The sequence below is a fragment of the Oryctolagus cuniculus genome, chromosome 2 (genome assembly GCF_964237555.1).
Source record: "Oryctolagus cuniculus chromosome 2, mOryCun1.1, whole genome shotgun sequence".
Taxonomy (NCBI): Eukaryota; Metazoa; Chordata; class Mammalia; order Lagomorpha; family Leporidae; genus Oryctolagus; species Oryctolagus cuniculus.
The window spans coordinates 157490197-157514193 of record NC_091433.1 but is presented as its reverse complement, the minus strand read 5'-3'; the positions used below and the strand labels follow the sequence as shown (position 1 = coordinate 157514193).

The following is a 23997-nucleotide window of genomic DNA, read 5'->3' as shown; positions in this document are numbered from 1 at the left end:
GGATTAGAACAGCCCAAATCCCACATTGTCAGGATGTCACTTCTCTGCAAATTTGTCTATATATTCCACTTGAAATTTCAGGTTTTTTTTTTTTTTGGTAGTAATTAACCAGTCAATTATAACATTTACATGGGGGGGGGGGCGGGCAAGCATTTGGCACAGCGATTAAGGCACCACTTGGGATGCCTACATTCCATATTACAGTGCTTGGTTTTGAGTCCTAGCTGTTTCCAATTCCAGCTTCCTGCTAACTTCCACTGTGAGAGGCGACAGGTGGGGCTCAAGTGGCTGGGTCCCTACCACCCACGTGGGAAACCTGTGTTGAGTTCCAGGCTCCTGACTGTGACCTGGCCTGGCTGCTGGGGAGTGAACCTGAGGATAGAAGATCTCTGTCTCTGCCTTTCAAATAAATAAGAAAAATAAAAAATTTCAAAAACGTACATTGAAATACAAACGACCTAGGATTGCCAATGCATTTTATAATAAAAAAGGACCAAATTGATAGTCTTACTGGCTTCAAATTTATAATAAAGCTACTGTTATCAAGACAATGTAATGTTAGTCAAAAGACAAATGTATACATCAATAAAACAGAACAAAGGGGTCAGAAACAGATTCACAAATCTATTAGTTGACTTTCAACAAAGAAGCAAGGGCAATTCAATAGTGAAAGGATGGTTTTTCAATAAATGGTACTAGGAAATTATACCTCCACACACCAGAGAGAGAAGGAAGGGAGGGGCGGAAAGATGGCACAGACGGAGGGAGCAGGAAGAAGAGAGAAAGACAGGGAGGAAGGAAGGGAGGAAGAAAGGAAAGAAGGAGAAAGAAATTAAAAAGAAAAGAAGGGAGGATGGGGGGACAAGAGAGAGAAGAGAATCTCCCTTTTTAAGAAAAGATTTATGTATTTGAAAGGCAGAGTTACAGAAAGAGAGTAAAAGAGATCTATCTTCTATCTTCTGGTTCACTCCCCAAATGGTTGCAATAGTCAGGGCTGGACCCGGCTGAAGTCAGGAGTCAGGAACTCCATCTGGGTCTCCCACAGGGGTGCAGGGGCCCTAGCACGTGAGCCATCCTCTGCTGCTTCCCCAGGCTCATTAGCAGGAAGCTGGATTGAAGTGGAGCAGCTGGGACTTAAACTGGCACCCATCTGGGATGCTGGCATTCATGGGAGGTGGCAGCTCAGCCTACTGTGCCACAAGGCTGGCCTTGACCACCTCCCTTGACTCTTTTTACTTTGAAGTGTGTTCAAAACTAAACAGGATCACAGGCCTGCATATAAATCCTTAGATTACACAATGTCTAGGAAGAAACAAAGGAGAAATCTTTTGGTGACCTTGTGCTTTGGTTTGAGTGTTTGCCCCCTACTCCCCACGTCCCAAACTCATGTTGAAATGTAATTGCCAATGTAAGGGTATTGGGCAGCAGCACCTCTAAGACGTGACAAGGCCGTTTGGGTTTCACGCCTTTAAGGAGGGGCTTGCGGGAGTGGGTTCCCTCTCTTGCTCTTCTGCCACGGACAGATCAGAGTTCCTTCCTTCTGGAAGATGCACTGCTCAAAGCCAGAGCCCTTGTCAGCACAAACCAGCTGACACCTGGACCTGGGAGCTCTCAGCTTCCAGACTGGGAGAAGTGTCTGTTCCTCACGAAATTCACCAGTCTCAAATATTGTTCGAGCAGCCTCAAATGGACTAAGACAGTCTGAGGAGGCTTTCTTAAGACAATACCAACAATGCAATCCATAGAAAAAAAAAATAAGATAAATTAAACTTCATTCAAATTGAGCAGGAAGCAAAATAGTGCTTTAGTGAGAGCTGAAAATTGATGCTTCCATAAAGTCACGTGGCCACCAACAAGCTGCACCTAGAAAGGCACTGAGGGCCAGCAGAGTGCCCTACAACAGCTCCATTTGCAGGCAGTGCATGAGAGGCAGTGCCTGCAGCCGCTCAGCTGTGTCTCGGGCTAACCCATCACAGAGCGGCCCCCATCCTCCACCAGGACCTGGGAAGGCCTGAGTGCCTGCGCTGTAGCAATGCTGAATGAGCTTTCAACAAATGCAGCGATGCTTCATTGCCAAAGAAAAATGTTATGAAGGAGCTGAGGCCTGGGCCTTCCCTGAAGACTTGCTAGCTCAATCTGGAAGGCTTGTTACTGCTGAGAGCCAGGCCTGTCTGTGTGATTGGTGTCACCCCAGGGGCGCTGCTGTAGTAAATGCAGCCTTAGACCAGCGCCTGCCCAGCAGTCAGGGCCTGTGCTGGACGGGATGGGCAGGCTTTGGGGCTGCAGTTCTGCAGCGTGGGTGCTGGCTTGCAGTCCAGGCCACTGAGTCTTTCTCTCCTGGGACTAAGCACCTAGCAGGGCTCTACTATACCCCATCAGTGGCTCTGTGGCCCTTCGAGGTCTCCATACAGTGACGTGTGCTTGAGAGAAGGCTTGTGGACGCCATTATTCACACTAGGGATTTATTGGCAACTCAGCACTCCAGAACTCAGACCATTAGATGAGCAGGCTTCCAAAAAGCACTGAAGCTGTTCATGACCACACTGTGGCTAGGAAGACTCGAGAACTGAGGTTCTCAGCAGTAGCTTCTCCTTCCCTAGCAACCAAGAGAGAGTTCAACAAGAACAACACCTCGAGAACACTTTCCTCCTGCATTCCCTGTGTGCAGTCACTTATTTTCAAAAGGTCAATTAAAAATCCTCATACACTACATTTCCAGGAAGGCTCCCAGGCCAGCTAGAGAACCGGGAGTGCCGGGCCGGGCTCTCAGTTTGCTGTCTGTTATGGCCTGAACGTATGTGTCCCCCAGAATCCATTTGTTAAAAATCCCAAAGTGACATATTGGATGGTGGGGCCCTGGGCATGGGGGATGGTTGGCTCAGGGGGTGAAGCCCTCACCAAAGGGGTCAATGTCCTTGTGGAAAGGTCCCTCACCCCTCCCACTGTGAAGACTCATGGAGAAGACACTGTGTGCTACTGGACACAGAGCAAGCCAGCGCCTTTAACTTGGACTTCCCGGCCTCTAGAGCTGTGAGAAATAAATCTGCACTGTTTGGAAGCCACTCAGTCCATGGCATTTCAGAAGGCAGCCAAACGCACCAGGCCAGCCCTCCTCACACCTGAAGGCCATGCCACACTCTGCCCAGTGGAGGACACGTTGTGCCTCCATCTCCCTCTGTCTTGCTGGCCAGTGCGGAGTGACTGCTGATTGAATGTCTTCAAGAGTCTCTCTCTGTCCCACCCGACTTCCCTAGGAGACAGATCAAAACCCGAGGCAGCCGCTTCCCCTCTCCTTTCTGAGAGAATCCAGTATGTATGAGGATGTGTCAGAAAGCTCACAAAAAAATGGAACGAAAATTTGGGTGCAAAATATTTTTGAAAACTGTGCAGTTTTTCATAATACACATTACGAAGCTTTTTGAAGACCCCTCATATACGAGGCCTGTGGCTAAGGAAACACAGCCTGCCTTCAGCAGGCAATGCATCTTCGCAAAGGCTCGGCTGAAACCCAGCCCCACCGGGCCTTGGATGCAGACGCCGGATTCCTTCAGGTCCCAGCCTCCCTGCCTCATCGTCACGTTTCCTTGCCCTGGTTTCGTGGTTGCGAATCAATCCCTTGCTAAAATCAACCCCTGAGTGCAGGCAGTAGTGCCACTGGCCTTACAAGGTCCCTGACAACAGGTCCTCTAAGGTTCTAATCATTGCAGTCACAATGTCATTCGTTTCTCCAACAGATAGTATCTTGGTGTTGGGCCTCATCTCAAGGGGTTTCTTTTCCAGGAACTCTAGGCCCAGAGCAAGTAACTACCACCTGTGTGTAGCCCCTAGGCTGACCAAAGCCCACTTTACCCTCTTCACAACTCCTCAAGGGCACTCTGCTGCCAACCAATAGAGGGAGGGCCACAGCCCTGCAAAGCAGCCAGGAGCCCGGACACGAGCTAACCATGCGCCTCTCAGCCCCAACTTCTGGCTGGAAGAACCTGCACCCCTAACCTCTCGAGAAGCCCAGGAATTCAGCGATAGCTGCCCGGCAATAAAGCCCTCCCCTCTTCTGCCACCTTCAGTCAGGGAGGGGCTTTCTGTGCAGCAGGCAAGTGGACCGGCTTTGGGAGTTCTACAGCAACTCCTCTAACTGGTCTCGGGGGTGTCCTGTATCACAGCTAAGCAGTGAGAGAATATGGCTCAACCCCAGAATATGCTGTACATGGTCTGACTGCCGTGTGGGGCTGCACCGGGCACTGTGGCCTGGAGGAGCTCACGGAAAGGCTGAGCCAGGCCTGAGGGCCAGGACCATAAGGTGAGACCAGAGAGCATGAACAAAAGCCAGGGTGGAAAAGCGGCGGCCTGGACAAATGCACACACGACCACGCCTGCAGGGGTTGGGAGCCAGGGCCTCTCCAGCGCGTGCTTCTCTTACCTGCACCTGCCCAAAGTCCCACAAACATTTCCATCCCGAGTTCAGCCAGGTAGGGGGATTTCATCCTGCCAAAGACAGGGGCCAGGGGCTTATCTGCCCTGACCCTACCACGACACTTATCCCACTGCGCACCTGCCACTCCTCGGCAGAGACACGCTCTGGAGGTCAGAGCACTTGCACGGCTGCGTTTGCTGGTGATGTGCTGGTGATGCTCCAGCAGTTTGGCAGAGTTTGGAGGGAAGACGACACCAAGAAGGCTGGGACACTTTGACTCCACAGGACGCCTGCTGCAAGAGCAAAGGAGAGGGGCTGGGCAGTGGGGCAGAGGGAAGCCTAGCCCCTCAGGGTCATCCCCCAACTCCACGCAGCTGTCCAAAACCTCTGGTAGGTTGGGCCCCTTTGAGAGGGCAGCTGAGTCACGAGGAAGCCCCAGGTGTCTGCAGTGACTGTAGAGTTACAGTCACGGCACAGATAAAGCTGCCAACGGGGCAGCCAGGGGTCCCAGTCCCTACTGCTTGGGACTTACTCCCAGGAGGGCTTTGAGCACCGTAGTTGCCTGGGAATTCAGATTAAGGGAAGGAGCAACCACACCAGGTACAATATTGCAGTCACTTGTCATAGAGTCCCAAGCTTTTGGGGTGCATTACAAACCCATTGTGACCAGGAGGTCGACGCCTAAAAATATGACCCTAATCCATCTACCCAGCTAACTGCTCCCTTGCACAACACATCATGCACTCCAGGAGGCGAGCATTCTCAGTTCTTCACTGTCCTGTCCTCCATCCAGGCACCCCTTTCCTCCTCTCCCCTCTGTCCTAATCCTACCATCCCCGGCATCCATAAAGCCTTCAGAGGCCACAGGTCCACACCAAGTTCCCCTGGCTGCAGGGCGGGGCTACCCAAGCTGCAGCCCACACTCGACTCAGCACTAGCAGAGCATGAGGGACTAACAGCATTGTTTGGAGAGGATTTAACAGCAGCTTTCTTTTTATTTATTTTTTAAAATATGTACTTATTTGAAAGATAAAGTGAGTATAGGCTGGTGGGGAGGGAGAGAGGAGGGAGGGAAGAAAGGAAGGAGGGAAGGAATATCTTCCATTAGCTGGTTTACTCCCCAAATGGCCACAACAGCCAGGGCTGAGTTGGGCTGAAGCCGGGAGCCTGGAACTCCAGCCAGGTCTCCTGCATGGGAGTGGGCACCCCGCACTCCACTACAGGATGCTGGTGTTGCAAGTTCCATCACAAACGGCAGCTTAATCCTCTGCGCCACAACACCAGCCCTCGGAAGTTTGACTTTAAAAGTACTGAAATAATCACAAGGAGCAAAGTATGAAATTTCTCTAAGTTCTTTACTTTCATTGTTTATAGTATTGGTTTTAAGTGTTATTTATTTATTTTTAAATATTTATTTATTTGACAGGCAGAGTCACAGAGAGGCTGAGGCAGAGGAGAAAGGTGGGGAGAGGGAGAGGGAGAGGGAGAGGGAGAGGGAGAGGGAGAGAGAGAAAGAGAGAAAGAGAGAGGTCTTTCATCCACTGGCTCACTCCCCAAATGACCGCAATGGCCGGAACTGGGCTGATCCAATGCCAGGAGCCGGGAGCTTCTTCCAGGTCTCCCACAAGGGTGCAGGGGCCCAGGGATTTGGACCATCTTCCATTGCTTTCCCAGGCCATAGCAGAGAGATGGATTAGAAGTGGAGCAGCTAGGACTCGAACCAGCTCCCACATGGGATGCCGGCACTGCAGGCAGCAGCTTTACCCACTACACCACAGCACCAGCCCCACTAGTATTATTTTGTAATTACAAGGGGAGGGTACCCCATAATACCCATCTTATTTTCAGGGCTTGGTCCCCCAGCTCTGCAGCCAGCCTGGCCCTTCTCTACCACCTCGGGCAGTGACTGCCTGTTCTGCACATCAGGGCCCTTACTCAGGTGTGTCTCACGTATGCTAGTGTCACTGCTTCCTGTCTTACTTCCCGATTAGATTAGAACCTCCTCCCAGGCAGCCTCTAAGCCTCTGCACAAAGGGTGTGATGCCGGAAAAGGTGACAGGACAGCCTCGCGTGTGGTGACAGTGCAGTATATGTCAGCTACTGCTGCTATTACTATTATTATTTTACTTCCTTGCATCACCCCAGAGAAGAGATGGTTACTTTCTTCAAAGACTGGGCATGGGCAGCTGATCAGAGCTTAGTAAGTCCCTGTTAAATTTCATTGCAATGACACAGTAACACTAGTCAAATGGTAGACTAGAGCCAGTGCAATGTCACCACTGGAAGCAGAGTATGCTGGCTTCATGCTTTTGGGTAGATTATGCAACTTGTGGGGAGGAGATGGTCTCTGTGGCCTTGTCTGGAGGGCCCGTGCCACGGGTTTGTCATGAGACTTAAATGGGTTAATAGCTCTATAGTGCTTCAAACTGTGCCTGGTTTAGGGTAATCTCTTAGATAGGTGTCTTAAATAAAGGCATCACCAAATAGAGTGGGGTGAAAATTTATCTTAGAGAAATCATTTTCTAAGTGGTTCCAAGAACTCTGGTACTAGTGTGTTGATTTGAGAAACTGAACTCCCCTTTCCGGCAGTGTCCTTGGCCTGGAAGCACTTACGGGACTAATTTCACTGACGGTCAACTCTTCTTCCAAACGCATGCAGCCGTTTCTCCGGCAGGATTTGACTAATGACTAATGACTGTCTGTCTGGATCTGTATAGATGCCATTTATTTGAACCTCCTCTCCCTGGGGGTTACAGATGCTGTGATGTGACCTCCAGGACTGTCGGGAGTGTGGCCAGTTGCCAGCCCTCTCCAGAAACCTGTCCCCAGCTGGAAGGAGTGCTAGCACCAGCCACGTCCAGTGACTGGCTGATGTGCAGCACAGAGGCTCGTCCCCCACACCTCAACCTGGGACAACCCTGGAGGTCATCCTGGCCTCAGAGCTTCCTAGGGGGGCAGCTGCGGTTTTCAGCGAGTCCAGGGGTGGTCCAGCTTCCCCCTCTGCCCCACCTTGCCTTCCGCCTTCCCCCTTTTCCTCCCAGGTGTCAATCCCAGGCATGCGACCTGGTAAACATCCAGCATGCTCCTCTCCATTTCAAAGTGCAATGCCAAGGAACCCAGCCTTCAGCACCACTTCAGGTGGACAAGTTTCTTTGTTTCATTAATTCTAATTTGACCCCTAATTTGCAATCACCTGCCTGGGACCATCTGTTCGCAACTTTAACTACTAAAAAGTGTAATTATTAGTAGCAGTGCCTATTACTTTCACAATATTCCAGTTTGAACAAATTCTTTAGCTACCCTAGCTGCAAACAGCCCTCAGCCTGGAAGAATAAGGTTGTGTTGACACAGTCTGTATTCTGGAGCCCCACCGTGAGCAAAACTTTGGATTCTCAACTGCCCTGCAGGGCTCTCTCTCCATTGGTCCCACCCCGTCCTCCCTGAAACACCCGAGCAGCCCTAGGATGCCTCACTCTCAGCAGCCACACTGCTGCCAACCATGACGCTCAACCCCCTGCCCAGGTGGCTCAGCCATGGGGTAGATGGCCTCCTTGCTCCCTAGAGCTATGGCTCCCTCCGCACTGCAGCTCCCGGGTAGCAGCAGGCCAGCTTCACCATGGCCACAGACCCAGATGGCCCCAGGAGGCCCCACAGACGCCCAGCCCAGAGCAGGCCTTCAGTCTCTAAAGGTCAGAGCTTGATGTATTTCCCCCATTCCCATCCCATAAAGTAACATATCCTCTTTGTCTCCGACCCATTCTTTTGGCTGGCTGGCATGCTGAGTAGTGGCCCCTACGTGGGCACACTGACTCATTTTACCCACAAAGCTCTTCCCATCTCAGGATTACACACAGCCCATCAAGGTGGCTGCCTCCAACTGGGGTCAAATACCAGCCTCCAAACTACACTACCTGCAAGCTTTATTCCTCCCTAATCCCAGTGGCTCAAGTTCTTTTTCCAGAAGTTTCCTCACTCACCACATAAGCAAATTGACCCAAACAGATGTGAGGAAATCGAAATCTAACTCCACATAAACCAGGTATGTACACAGGCAGTCCTTGCTTAGCACATAGCACAGGGCCATAAAAAGGGCTGTGTAAACTGAAACCACGCAGAGCGATCTTAATAATCAAGGGGTAAAATTACAATTGTTCTGCGCCCTTTAAATTTTTTTGTCAAAACATTAAAAACTCTTACTGTTGGTTATAAATGCAAAGGGAAATGAAAAATTAGTAAAACTAATATTTATTTATTACACTGCAATTTAAAACATTAGAAACATTGAGAACTATAGTATTTTATTTCTTGGTTAAAAAAAAACTTATCAAAAGTAGTCTGGGGACCAGTGGTGTGGCGAGGCGGGTAAAGCTGCCACCTGCAGTGCCGGCATCCCATATGGGCGCCGGTTCAAGTCCTGGCTGCTCCACTTCCAATCCAGTTCTCTGCTGTGGCCTGGGAAAACAGTAGAAGATGGCCTAAGTCCTTGGGCCCCTGCACCCGTGTAGGAGACTTGGAAGAACCTCCTGGCTCCTGGCTTCGGATCAGCCCAGCTCAGGCCATTGTGGCCATTTGGGGAGTGAACCAGCAGATGGAAGACACCCCCCCCTCTCTGCCTCTGCCTTTCTGTAGCTCTGCCTTTCAAATAAATAATAAATCTTAAAAAAAAAAGTTTGAACAGCCCTTACCTCTTTCTTCTCATTGTGTAATTAGGACACAGAGCTTACACGTTTTCTATGCCTTGGTGAACTGTTAGACTCCTAAGATTAGATCAGCTGCCAACATTTTATTTTTTGCTCTTACAATGTCATAACCTATCACTGAGAATTCCTTGAAGGTGAGATTCTTTTCTGCTGGTGCCACCTCTTCTGGGACACCGTTTTCTTGGAATCCAGGCACACATATCACAGCAGCACCATTATCTGTGCTAGAAGCTTCTCCAGTACCTTGCCATCAATTAACTCATGCTCAATCCTGAAATGAGGAAATCAGCCTTGGCTGTCAGTAAAAGGTTCTTCTTCGTCTCCTTATAATCATCATTTTCTTTTGATGTGGCAACTAACTTCAGTGCTTTGGCCTGAATGCTAGCCAAACTAATCAGGATTTTGAAATAGTCTTCAGTCCAGATGGGAGAAAACACTCCATTTCAACCATAAGAGCTTTCTGTTCCTAGTGCAACTTAAACTAAAAGACAACGGAGAGGATTTTCCTTGTGTTTTACACTCATTGGACTCTTCTGATACACCAGGGCTTCATGCAGACCATGCTTCTGCCTATCTTTGCACCGGTGCTGCCATTTCCAAGCCTTCTAGTCACCCCCAGGCCCAGCATTATTGCTGGTTCCTTGCTGCTCTTTTATCTTTGTGAGCTCACCTCTATCCACTGTCCATGTTTATGAAACATCACATGGGAGACAAGAAGGCAGCACAACTCCACGCTTTGCTGTCTGTGCATGAACTGAGTATCTCTCACACGTGCAGGACCTGTCCCAGACTTTGAATGGAGTGATGTTATTGGCCACATCATATGTGCACCTGCCGTTTATGTAGTGATTTGTGGACTGACAGTGAAGTAAGGGGTAAACAACACATACCTTCCATTTCCAGCACGGTCTGTACTTGAGCTGTTGATGGTGAATATCCTGTGGTGACGGACATTTGAGCCAGGCTGTTGCGGGACTAGAGACTACTTAACTAAATCAAAGCTGTGCCAGGCCCAGCAAGGACTGCTTTACTCACGTGGCTTTCAACATTACAGATATTTCTGAGCACATCTGTAGCACAGAACTCTGGCTCTTCTTGTGTCTGAGAGGTTGCATGTGAGCAGCGTGGCCAACGGCTTGTGAGTAGAAGTTAAGTACATCAAAGCACATGCTGGCCAGGTGGTTCTGACACAGCCCCTGAGGGCACCTGATGAGGCGAATGCTCCGTTAGCCTGGGTCCCTGAGCCACTAAGATGAGCAGAGGCCCCTACTGAGATGCCTGGCCATGTAACCCAAGCAAGAAGGAAAAAGTAGACCTTTGTTTTAAGACACTGAGACCTTGGGGCTATTTGCTTCTGAAACATAACAGCCCATTCCGATTGGTGCAAACTATAATTAGGAGAGAATCAAAGAAAGGAGGATGGTGAGACAGATTTCAGAACCTAGAAATTGGCAGCTGAGGGTCTAAAGGGTTCCGAGTTGGTGGGGGCAAGTATAGAAAAACAACCAGGGGCCGGCACCGCGGCTCACTAGGCTAATCCTCCGCCTGCGTCGCTGGCACCCGGGGTTCTAGTCCCGGTCGGGGCGCTGGATTCTGTCCCGGTTGCTCCTCTTCCAGTCTAGCTCTCTGCTGTGGCCTGGGAAGGCAGTGGAGGATGGCCCAGGTCCTTGGGCCCTGCACCCCATGGGAGATCAGGAGGAAGCACCTGGCTCCTGCCTTCAGATTGGCACAGTGTGCCAGCTGCAGCGTGCTCAGCCATGGCGGCCATTTGGGGGGTGAACCTACGGAAAAGGAAGACCTTTCTCTCTGTCTCTCTCTCTCTCACTGTCTAACTCTGCCTGTCCAAAAAAAAAAAAAAAAAAGAGAGAGAGAGAGAGAAATAAAGAGAGAGAACCAGGGGCACGTACTTGAAGTAGACAGAAAATCTTTATGTGATCTTTTAAAAGCACAAATACAGAAAATAGATGCACAGCTTAATAAGAATTATTTAAGCACTCTAGAACCTTTACCAAGTCAAGAACCAGCCTCAGCCAGCACCCAAGAAACCCCACTTGTGCCCCATCCCACTGCCCCCGCCCCCACCAGCCCCCACCCTCCTCACCTGCCTCTTGTGATAATACCCTGCTTCCTTTCTGATGGTGCTATCAGTCCTCACGGGCAGCCCTCGATGCTGTAGTCTGTTTTACTTTTTAAATATTTTCAAGTCTCTTTAATGTACAGACTTCCCTTCTACCCTGCTCCTTTCCCCTTGTGAATTTATTTGTTGAAGGAACTGGGTCATTTGCAAGGTTTCCCACAGCATGGATTTTGCTGCTTGGATTCCCATTATGTCGTCCATGTGCTTCCTGCATTTCCTGTCAATTGCCTGTTGGGTCTATAGGCTTGACCCAGTTTTGCTTTGATTATTTTTGGCAAGACATCAGCATAGATGGTAGTGTATTTGTTCACTAAAACATACATAATCATCCACAAAATGATGTTTTTGTTGAGTTTATGAGCAGCCATATATGTTCAACTCTATCCATTTATTCATGTGGGGTTTCATAATGATGAGTTTTAAAAAAATTTATTTATTTATTTGAAAGGCAGAGTTACAGAGAGAGAAGGAGAGACAGACAGACACACATACAAGCAAACACACACACAGAGAGAGAGACAGAGAGAGAGAGAGAGAGAGAGAGATCTTCTATCTGCTGGCTGACTCCTCAAATGGCTGCAACAGCCAGAGCTGGGCCAGAACAAAGCCAGGAGCCCAGAACTCCAGCCAAGTCTCCCACACGAGTGCAGGGGCCCAAAGAGTTGGGCCATCTTCTGCTGCTTTCCCAAGCATGTTGGCAGGGTGCTGGACCAGAAATGGAGCAGCTGGCATTCCAACTGGCGGCAGCACGGGAGGTGATAGCTTAATTGACTGAGCCATTATGCTAGCCCCTAGAATAGCGAGATACTAACCCAAGTATCCCTTATTCTACTATGTGGTCACTGGTGACGCAGTTCAAACAGAAAAATCAGAGTAAATGCTTGCATATTTGTTTTCTCTGATCTTAAAGTTCAGTCACATCCAGATAAATTAACAAGGCCTGAATTCAGCAAAACTGTCAAGGCCAAGCTGGCCTCCATCGGCCCAGCCTTCTCTTGCTAGGTCCTTTGTCTCCCTGAGAGCTCACCTGTTGTGGGGTGGCCCCTGGCTAGGCTGGGTCCAGGTTCTTCTCTTGTCAGAAGAATTTCAAGGAGGAGAAGCAAGATAGAGGTTAGCAGAGAAGCAAAGCAAGACTTGCTTACACCCAAAGCAAAAGTGCACATTCAGAAGGCAGTGTGGGCACACTCAGGAGAGAGAGCTCCAAGCCACTAGGACTGGGGCCATCCTTTTATACAAGTTGGAGGCACAGGAAGTGGTATGGGGGGCAGGGCTTATTTGAACAGTCTAAGGGAGATGGGCTTGAGTGCCATTCTCATTTCTTTGCCTTTCTGGAAATCTCAGAAGTGTCATAGTGTCACGTGTATGATGGCAGTGGGACTGTCAGCCACAGTCATTTCATGATAAGTACATTATAATGATCTAAACGCCACTGTGAGGGCACAGCCCGCAGACATACTGGCTGTTTCTAGCTGGTGCTGGTTCTAAGTTGCAATACCGTGGAAGTTGGCTTTTCCGCTACTTGGAAGGTGGGAGGGGGCTTGGAGGGGTGCAGGGAGGAGAAGTGGTTTGAACAGCATGGGCTGGACTGCGTGCAGGGTTGGCCAGGGTTGTCAGGCAGGCTGGCCAGGGCTGGCGAACCTCGGTTCCTCCCTGCTACATCATCCCCAAGGCCAGTGCCTGCTCGGGTTTTCTCTTCACCTCCCACCCAGCAGAGCCCACCTTAGGAAGGGGAAGTCCTCACTGTCTCCCACCTTAGAATGTACATTGTGTTCATCACCCATCTCTCACTTGATCCTCTGGGGTTGAAAACAAATAGCCTCAAGCCCAAACCGTCACTGCAGTCATGTCTTGTGGCCAACACGGAGCGTATTTGCTTATTGGTTTGCTTTGTCTTTAAGCTCAACAAGACTGTATGTATGTAGAGGGCATAAGCTGTTCAGTCAGACCACAGCCCATCACCTCCTGTGGTACAAGTGTTACCCCTGCCCTGTGTTCCCAGGGCCCCTGCCTGTGTCTTCTCTGTCTTACAGCAATCTGACACGTAGGTGTCACTAGCCCATTCTGCACATGAATGACCACGAATTAGAGAACTGCTGTGAACGGCCTGTGTGAGGCACCATGGACATGACCATACCCTGAGCACTCTGGGAAGGAGACCACAAGGCCAAAGCAGAGGCCACACCAGGAAGAACATACCGGCCACAGGGGCCTCTGCAGCCAGCCGGGTACAAACTAAAACCCACGCTCCATTTGCTTCCCTGCTACAGACACAGTTCAAGGAGTCAAAAGGCCTAAGATAATTCTGGGGGGAGGCGGAGGGAGGGTGTGTGTGTGTGTGTGTGTGTGTGTGTGAGTGTATGGTCTGTTTGCATTACACCATCAGGCAAAGAGGAGGCAGAGAAAGACTTGTCCCAAGTGGCAGGGCTGGAGAAACACAAATCCAGTGCCAATAGCTGGAAACACAAGTGTTTGGTTTCATTAAACTTCTTTTTTAAAAAACATATCTTCTTTCCATTTCCCAGGACAATCCAAGAGAAGAGACAGAGAGGGTAAGAGACAGGGGAGGGATGAGGGTGGGGGGCGGGCTGCAAGAGGGCATGTCTGGAGGAACCTCCTCCCCCTGAGTGTCTCAGCCAGCCCAGGAGGTCAGCAAGCCTGCCACTGGTGTCCTCTGCTAGTCCCAATGACTTGCTAATCCACGGCTGGGGAGACAGAGGGCAGCAACAAAGTTTGTTTTTGAAAAACCAAGTGCAAATGAACAAACAGTCAAATCTGAGTCGCCCCACCCCCGCCCTGGCCCCGACAAAATGATTTGACTTCTGTGTTCTCCCATGGTCCTTTCAACAACAGCTGCCAGCTTTGTTCCTCCCACACAATGCTGGTTCCTGGCTGCCCAAGGCAGAGGCCACATCGACAGAAGCGGAGGAAGGTAGATTAAGAATGCAGGTTCTAGGGGCAGGTGTTATGGCACAGTAGGTTAGGATGCCACTGGAGATGCTACCAGAGTGCCCGGGGTTGAGTCCCACCACCACTTTCAATTCTGCTTCCTGCTAATGCTCCTGGGAGACAGCAGATGATGTTCCAAGTACTCGGGTTCTTGGCAGCCATGTAGGAGACCAGGGTAGAGTTCCTAGCTCCTATCTTTGGCCTGTCCCAGCCCTGGCTGATGTGGGCATTTGGGGAATAAACCAGCAGACAGAAGATCTTTCTTTCTCCCCCTCCTTCTCTGTCACTCTGCTTTTCAAATAAATAAATCTGTTATTAATATTTTTTCTAAGATTGCAGGTTTCAGTCAGACAATCTGGGCTTTCAGGTTACAATCCCAGCTCTGGCCTTTGCTGACCGGGAAATTCTCTGTGCCTCAGGTTCCTCACCTACAAAATGGAGAAATCATAGTACTCCATGGAGTGGAAAAAAAAAAAAAAAAGATTCAACAAGGGGCCGGCACTGTGGCATAATAGGCTAAGTCTGCCTGCAGCACCAGCATCCCATCTGGGTGCTGGTTCGAGTCCCGGCTGCTCCACTTCCAATCCAGCTCTCTGCTATGGCCTGGGAAAGCAGTGGAAGATGGCCCAAGTGCTTGGACCCCTGCACCTTCATGGGAGACCCGGAAAAAGCTTCTGGCTCCTGGTTTCTGATCAGCCCGGCTTTGGCTGTTGTAGCCATTTGGGGAGTGGACAAGCAGATGGAAGACCTCTCTTTCTGTATCCCCTCTCTCTGTAACTCTGCTTCTCAATAAATAAATAAATCTCAATAAATAAATTAAAAGGAAAAATGCATAGTGCAGTGCTTCATGTGTGATGTTTAGTAAATGTTTGGTGCTATTCCATTATTTTTAGAGTTCTTAGTCTTTGCCATTGTCCTATTATATCCTACTTCTTCTTTTTTTAAAAGATTTATTTATTTTATTTGAAAGTCAGAGTTGCACAGAGAGAGGAGAAGCAGAGAGAGAGAGAGAGAGGTCCTCCATCAGAAGGTTCACTCCCCAGATGGCCACAATGGCCAGAACTGCGCCAGTCCAAAGCCAGGAGCCAGGAGCTTCCTCCAGGTCTCCCACGTGGGTGCAGGGGCCCAAGGACGTGGGCCATCTTCTACTGCTCCCCAGGCCACAGCAGAGAGCTGGATTGGAAGTGGAACAGTCAGGTCTCAAACCGACGCCCATATGGGATGCTGGCTCTTCCAGCAAGGGCATTAACCCACTGCGCCATAGCACCGGTCCCCGTATCCTACTTCTTGACAGACCTACTGGATTTTTTCAAATAAATTGATCTCGCTCCAAAAAACAAAAGCAGAGAATTTCTGCAGAGAATTTTGCACTCTGTCCACCCAGGCCCTCCTTCCCAGTTAGTTTCTGCACAGCTCCCTGGATGCTGCACCCTGACCCTCACCAACACACTTGCCTACATTGCCCTCTCATTCACCTCCATCCACCCAAAGCTACCTCAAGACCTTCTTTCTTTCCTTTCCTTTCCTTTCCTTTCCTTTCCTTTCCTTTCCTTTCCTTTCCTTTCCTTTCCTTTCCTTTCCTTTCTTTTTTTTTTTTGACAGGAAGAGTGGACAGTGAGAGAGAGAGACAGAGAGAAAGGTCTTCCTTTGCCATTGGTTCACCCTCCAATGGCCGCTGTGGCCGGCGCACCACGCTGATCCGATGGCAGGAGCCAGGTGCTTCCCCTGGTCTCCCATGTGGGTGCAGGGCCCAAGGACTTGGGCCATCCTCCACTGCACTCCCTGGCCAGAGCAGAGAGCTGGCCTGGAAGAGGGGCAACCGGGACAGAATCTGGCGCCCCGACTGGGACTAGAACCTGGTGTGCCGGTGCCGCAAGGCAGAGGATTAGCCCAGTGAGCCGCGGCGCCAGCAAGATCTACTTTCAACAGAATGTTTTCAGTTTCAATTCTACCAACTCCAGTTCAAACACAAAGAAAGCAAATGAATTAACCACAAGGTTGAAAAGCCCAGGGGTCTGGCTTCAGGCTTGGCTTGACTCAGGGTTCACATGAAGTCATTAGGACCTGTTTTCAGCCCTTGGTCTCATTTCCTCCCACTGGCTCCACTGTTACAGACTCTACACTCCTAGTGGCAAGAGGTTTGCTTATAAAATGAACTCTAGGTCCAGGCCCGGTGAGCCGGAGAACTTCCCTCTTTCCTAGTAACCCCGGCAGACCTGACGTGTGTTCTGTGGTGTTCTGGGTCACACGCCTGCCCCGGGATGAAGCAACGTGGTGCTCCCACCTGCAGCCTCACCTGCAGTTCATGGGCTGATGGAGAAGACGGGGAGCTCCCTGGAAAGGAGGCAGGGTAGTTCCCCAAGTAAGGGATAATGGACACAGGGGGTCAAAGTATCCACCACACTCATCTTCCCCAATACCAAAGCCCCCAAACCCCGGAGTCCTGGCAAGATTCCTCGTGACGCCACGATATTGTGTGTTCTGTGAAACCCCTTCCACATGGAGCCGCTCCTGCATCCTTCATTTGGCAGTGAACTTCGCACTGCCTTCTCCCACGGCACCGGTCTGTCCTTTTACTGAAACTAAACTTCTCACATGTGTGTGCTTTACCTCTCTTACACATTGTAAACTCCTCCCGGGCAGCAAACAAGGATACCTTGTTTGTAACAAGGGCTGCTAACAGGCTGTTGATTGAATATTTCTTCTCTTATACTGACCATTGGTTGAGTTTATAGTAGGTGCTACATAATCTTAGAGCCCTCAAGTTTAGCAGGAGCACTAAATTTGGACAGACCTTTATAATCGAATGCAGCGCCCTATGTTATAGGCATTAAAAACAAAGGCCCAGAGTAATGAAGTGCTTAAGTAAGCAGGTTAGCATGGAACATAGTTAGTTCTTTGTAGGTTCATGGATTCATTGTCAATTCAGTGACTTTTCCACTGAATCCTTCTGTAAGATCAGGAACAAGGCAAGGATGCCCACTCCTGCCACTCCTATTCAACACAGCACTAGAAATCCTAACCAGAGTAATCAGGCAAGAAAAAAGAAATAAAAATCATGCAAATCAGAAAGAAAATTATCTCAGTCCATGGGTAACATGCTCTTATACGTGGAAAACCTAAAGATTCTACACACAAAAACTTAGGACTAATACACCAATTCACCAAAATTACGGGATACAAAATCAGTATGCAAAAATCTGTTACATTTTCACACTGTAACAATAAATGCTCCAAAAATAAAGAAAATAATCCCATTTACGACAGCATAAAAAAGAATAGGATACTGAGGAATAAGATGAGAGACTGTACAGTGAAATGTTCAAAGTATTGTTGAAAGACATTAACTACAACACAAACAAACACATCTTGTTCATGGATTAAAAGACTTAGCTTTACTTAGCTTCAGCCTATACAACTCAAAGTGACCTACATACTCCATGCAATTCTTATAAAAATCCCAATGGCATTTTTGGGTGAAGAAATAGAAAAAACAATCCTAAAACTCACACACAAAAAGAATCCTGAATAGCCAAAACAACCTTGAGAAAGAAGACCAAAGCTGTAGGCCTCATATTTCCTTGTTTCAAAATGTAAAGCAACAAGAAAAAAAACAATGATGTGGTACTGGGACAAGGACAGACATAGACCAGTGGGACAGAACAGAGATCCCAGACATAAACCCATGTGTAGACAGGCAACTGGTCTTCAACAAGGGTGCCAAGCCCACACAGTAGCAAAAAGATTATACAGTAGGTGTTGGATAGCTGGATGCCCACATGCAAAAGAAACTGGATCCTTATGTTACATTATGAATTAAATAATTACACAGAAGATTTGAAACTGTTAGAAAGAAACATAAGGAAAAATCTTCATGGCATTGGACGTGGCAGTGATTTTTTGGATATGATACCAAAAGCACAGACAACGAAAATAAAAACAGACAAGTGAGACTGCATCAAACTACAAACTGTACAGCAGAGTGGAAAGGTAACCCAAGGATTGGGAAAAGCATTTTCAAATTATATGCCTGATAAGGGCTTAATATCCTAAGTATGAGTAAATAAGGAGATCCTGCAACTCAGTAACAACAAAAATAAAAATAATGTGACTTCAAAATGGGCAAAGGAGCTCAACAGACATATAAATGAGAGAAGACATATAAATGTGTAAAGATACTCAATACCACCAATCATCAGGGAAATGCAAATCAAAACCACAAAGAGATATCATACCTGCTGGAGTGGCCCTAACAACAACAACAACAACAATAATGAACCTAGCAAATAATAAGTGCTGGTGAGATGGAGGAGAAATGAAAATGCTTTACCACAGTTCATGGGAATGCAAAATGGTGCAGTTGTGTGGGAAATGGCATGGAGTCTCCTCAAAAAAATTAAAAATAGTATTATATGATCCAGCAATCCCCCTTCTAAGTATACTGCCACAGAACTGATGTCAGGATCTCCAAGAGATATTTGCACTCCCAAGTTCACTGCACCATTGTTCATAATAGGCAAGGTGGAGACAATTTAAATGCCCATAGATACATGGCTAAAGGAGATATGGTACATCCTACAGTGGAATACTACTCCATCCTTTAAAAAGAAGGAAATCCTGTCATATGTTATGCCACAATGTGAATGAACCTTAAAGATGTTATTAGGTGAAATAAACCAGTCTGGGGCTAGCAGTGTGGTGCAGCGGGCTAAGCTGCCACCCGTGACACTGGCGTCTCCATATCAGAGCAATGGTTTGACTTGTGGCTGCTGCACTTCCTATCCAGCTCCCTGCTAATGTGCCTGGGAAAGCAGCAGCAGATGGCCCAAGTGCCTGAGCCCCTGTCACCCACATGGGAAACCTGGATGGAGTTCCAGGCTCCTGGCTACAGCCTGACCCACATCTGGCTGTCCTGGCCATTTGGGAAGTGAACCAGTAGATGGAAAATCTCTCTCTCTCTCTCTCTCTCTCTCTCTCTCTCTGTCTCACCCTCTCTGTCAGTCTACCTTTCAAACCAATCAGTCTTTAAGAAGAAATATGCCAGTCTCAGAAGATTAATACTGCATGATTCCACTCATATGAGGTACCCAAGTAGTCAAATTTTTAGAAGCAGAGAGTGGTTGCCAGGGGCTGGGAGGGAGGTGGGAGGAGTTTAATGGGTGTAGAGTTTCTGCACACCAGATGAGAAAGTTCTAGGTATATGCTGCACGATATTGTGCATACGATTCACAATACGGCACTGGACACTTAAGTTGTAACATTTTTACCACAACAATAATAAGTTGTCAGTGGTTAAAATGTCTTATATCTACTAGTGCCATTTAGGATCTCAGGCTTTAGGAATCAGGGATGTTTTGGGGTCAAGGAATTGTCCCCCGACTCCTCTAGGCACTCAGACCTCCCCCTGAGCCTCATACCCTAACAGCTGACACGCACTCTGCACCTCTGGTCAAGCATCACTGGGGTTCTCCCTCGTCTGCCAGCGGGGGAGCCTGTGAGCTGGCCCCAGATTACAGACCTGTTGAGCCCAGCGCAGGAGACAGTACAGCCCTTAAACCAATAAACAAACAAATGAAAACCCTATCTTGTCATGCTTCAGGGAACAGAGATAAAAGCAGGACAAGTCCTTAGGAGAATGACAGAAATCTACTAAATTAGAGAAATGCCCAACGTGTTAAACCAGTTCGGACACTTATAGACAGCTTTGGCTGTTACTTGCTGGGATTACACAGCCAAGCTCCTTTCCATCTGGAGAGAAATCTCTCCCAGGTCCTAGACTCCTCTCGGCGACCAGATAGGGTGCTGGATCCCAACCCAAGCTAAGCTCTGGGCAGGGGCCAAGGGGAGCCTGCCTCAATGGGTTCCCAGGCCAAAAGCCCCAGGACACTGGCCAGGCCTCAGCCCAGGGAGAGGTGAGACTTCAAGCTTTCTTCAGGCCTTAGTCCTCCTTCTTGAAGGGAGGGGTCCCTAGGAGCCAGACCCCAACCACCCACCAACCCTGCCTTCCACTGGGGGCTTTGGGTGGGGCTGGGGCAAGAAGTGGAGGCACAGCCTTTATTTTCCTGGAGAAAGAGGGAAACCATAGCACAGTTGAAAGGATCCTGTCAGGAGACCCCAGATCTGATCCCCCTTTGGCCATTTTGCAGCATATCCCCAGGCACCCTCTCACGTGTGGCTGTCCTAACCTTAGGAGGCCGTCAGGTTGGATAGGGCCCTCCCTGCGTGAGGTTAGCTGGCCTGAGTTCTGATGAGACGCTGCCACCTGTGGCTCGAAACACCAGCAGCCAGACACCCAAGTTCCTCAGTGGACACTTCAGGCCGAATCCCCACTGTTGCACGTGCTATGGGGCCACCCTCTGGAGCCTGGCTCTGCCCCATCCTCCCATCTGTAGGGCTGTTGTGAGGAGGTGAGTCAGGCGCTCTCTGAACAGAGCCTGGCGCGCGGGGGAAGTGCAGTGAAGCCGGCTGTCCTCAGTCTTGGGGCACGGGGTTCCACCAAGTGCAGCCTGGCGCGCGGGGGAAGTGCAGTGAAGCCGGCTGTCCTCAGTCTTGGGGCACGGGGTTCCACCAAGTGCTCGGATCTCCATCTGAGCTCGCAAAAGGCCCAGCGTGTGGCTCCGAGACCTTCCTCTCCGGCAAAGCTGAGTCCCCCGGACCCGGGGCCAGGGATGTTCTCGCCCTCACTCTCAAAGGTGAGACTCGGCTGCCCGGCCTGGCGAATGGACGCCCCTCTCCACCCTGGCTCCAGAGGGCGGCTGGGAACGAGCAGCTGACCGTGACCGGCGGCGTGCGCCACCTTTGCCCCAGGCGCCGGCAGGCCGGATGTGGCCTCCTTTCACAGCGGCCTCTGCCAGGCGCGGCTTCATTACCCTGGGTGCATTTCAGGCTTCTCACTGTCATCAGCTTCTCACTTTCAGCTGCTGGATCAGGGGCAGGATCCTTCCGCTCCTCCCTCCGCCCCACTGCTGGGTGTTTGTTTCACACCGACCTGGACTGTCGCGGGGTGGGGGTTGAGGGAACCCTGCTCAGACCCACCCCCACCCCATCCCCCACCCCCTACACCAGCCCTCACCTCTCAAAGCTGGAAGCCGACTCACTTCTGGCAAATGAGGTGGGCAGGGCCAGGTCCTCGGTGTCCAGCCCGTGCCGGGCGCAGCAGGAGCTGGACTGAAGAACCAGACCTGCGCGGCAGCACCCGGAGACAGGGGAGGGGAGAGGAAAATGATGGAGGAGGACAGAGCAAGGTTTGCGGAAACTCCGCGTGTACGAAATCTGTACTTTCTGCCTGCTTCTCCGGAGTGCCCCTCCTGCCCGCGGTCTCTTCTCCTCTCCTCCTGAGGCCGGCAGGGGGCTGAGCCGCGGATTCTGCTCCCCCCATAACCAGGTCAGAAAACTTCCTCGTGTTCCATTAAAGTCGCTAGAAGGGGTGTGGAGGAAATTGCTGCTTTGAATAAACAATTCTTTCAGCAAAGAGCTCGAGAGAGAGACGAGTCCTTCCAGGGGGAGGGACAGCTGGCAGCTGGTCCCTTACCCTCCCTGCTGTCCTCCCTGCCCCCAAGTGCTCAGGTCTGCCTGCCTGCCTGCCCAGGTGAGGGCGGCACCCTGTCTGTCCCCACTGGCAGAGCTGAGACAGGATGGAATTCTCCAAAAATAACCCCACGGAAAAATCAACGAAATGAACAAAGAGAACAGAAGTGGCCGGACAAGAGAGGTGCTTACTGAGTGCAGGAACCTGGTCCTAAAGCAACCAAAGTCTTGTCTCCAACAGGCCACCAGGGGCTGGGTGGTCTCGGTCCATTGCCCAGCCCTGCTCTGCTTTGTGATATTCCCACCTCATCCCCAGCCTCGCATGAGGAGGTGAGACAGGGGTAGCAGTATGCGGAGCACAGGGGGCATCTGGCCTTGTGTCTGAGTTAAGCTGAAAGGGTAGGGGGGTCACTGAGTCCCCCGAAGGGAGCAGAAGTCAGCTGGGTGAAGCAGTTCGCCATGCCAACTCGGGGTGACCTTGGAAAGGGAGACCTAGTTGGGGGAGGTGAAGCCAGGTTTGAGCTGAGGCCAAGGTCTAGAGCTTGGGCAGAGGTGCCTGGCTCCAGGTCTGCGTCTATCTGGGCTTCGGTTTCCCCATCGGTAAGAGGAGGATTTGGGGTACATGATTTTGGAAGTCTTTCCCCTCTAACGTTTCTCTATCTCTGACCACCAGGTCTCCGAGTTTAGAAACTCCAGTCCACCTAGCCAAGCCCCAAACCCCAAGTAAAGACATCAACTCCCAACACAGCGATAACCTCTAGCCTTCCTGCATGGTAACCAAGAGCCAGAAACTACTGTGGCTCCGTTAAATGTCTTGACTCATTTCCTCCTTGCAACAGCCCTAAGCCCAGATTGCCCATTTCACAGGTAAGAAACCAAGGCACAACAGCCCAGGGCGGGAGGTGACGGGATGGGGCCTTGGCAGTGCTGCTCCAAACCTAAGCTCTGATCCCCCAGACCAAAGCACTTTTTCTCAGAAGAGTACCTATCAGAGATGCGATGGCCACAAGGCGGCGAGAATCCAAATGCCCAACAACAGACAAGTGGATTAATTCAGTGGCCTATCGTTCTGCCTTCAGAAGGGTTGAAATTATGACACAGGTGCTTTGTGCATTGCCTCATTTAACCTTTACAGCAACCCTGGTCCAGGCTACCTTGTCCTGCATGCTACCTGCTGTATAGGTGAGGGGACAGAGGCCCAGAGAATAAATTCCCTAGGGACCCACAAGTAGTAGGCAGCAGAGCTGATGCATAAAAAATGGGTGGTGGTGAGCGCCAATTCAGAACAGGGGGCAGGGAAGTCTGAGAAGTCTACGAGTAGACCACCTGCACCCCCACCTGCACGCACTATAAATTCCAAACTCTGCAAATCCCAGGTACGCCTTTTCTCACCTTTCTCCTGCATTTGTTACGTTTCCCCCCATTTTATATCCAACCTCATCTTCCTGCCTCACTCCATGGATCACTTGCTCTGCCTACTCTCTTTCCAGACCCCCTCTCCACCGCCACCCCCAGCCTTGTAGGACAGCCCCTGCGATTCGGAGGTGGGAGGAGGCCCACATGAGGGAGAGGAAGGCTGGGGTCTCTAAGGGAGATCCTGGACGCTTTTCCATTCACCCAGCTCCCCGGCTTCTCCAGGGGGTCCTGCCCGGACCAGGGGCAGCTGGCTGATACTTGGGCCCACAGGAGCCTCACACTGGCCACGGTCTGGTGGGTTTCTAGTTTAATCTGGTCTCAGCTCAGCTCCTCTGTGAGCAGGCAGACAGGGAGCTAGCTGCCTTTGCCTCCTAAGTAGCCGAGAAGTGTCTGTTCCCACAGAGGCACATGGTTTTTGTGTCCAGGACACCCAGGAAAGCCAAGCACGCCTGCATCCACGTCACCTCACCAGGTCTAGCTGCAGCCTCTAAGGCTTGCACCCAGCCCCACAGGCCCTCAGAACACCACACACCGAGGGGCTCGGGCAGAACCGCCGGATGCCAAAGCTGCTATTGTGGGATTGCTGCACTTACCACCTGCTTCTCCCGGGGCGTGTCTTCTGCATTCTGTTCCCCCAGGCCCTGTGCCCAGCTGGTGACTGTCCATCCCAGAAGGTGTCGCCTGATGAGATTCCTCTCAGGGAATCCTGCACAGCTAACAACAACCCAAGGAATGACGTCTGTGAGGTTTCCATGCCACAGGCACAGTGTCGGGGGAAGGCTTTTAAGCAGCCTCCCCTTTAACTGTGCCCAGGAAGGACCGGGGCTACCAGAAGCTGGGTTGAAAGCACAGGCTCCCAC

The 23997-nt window shown here is 50.2% G+C and overlaps 1 protein-coding gene across 1 annotated transcript; it reads right to left on the bottom strand.

Moving 5' to 3' along the window:
* Positions 1–584: 584 nt before the first annotated feature.
* On the bottom strand, positions 585–23180 carry LOC108176360 (uncharacterized). The gene is made up of 3 exons (XM_070069520.1): positions 23176–23180; positions 21267–21713; positions 585–4704 (listed from the first exon to the last, which is right to left on the bottom strand). Exons 1-3 carry the CDS (start codon positions 23178–23180, stop codon positions 4161–4163), a joined length of 996 nt encoding a protein of 331 aa, XP_069925621.1. The 3' UTR covers positions 585–4160.
* Positions 23181–23997: the final 817 nt, after the last annotated feature.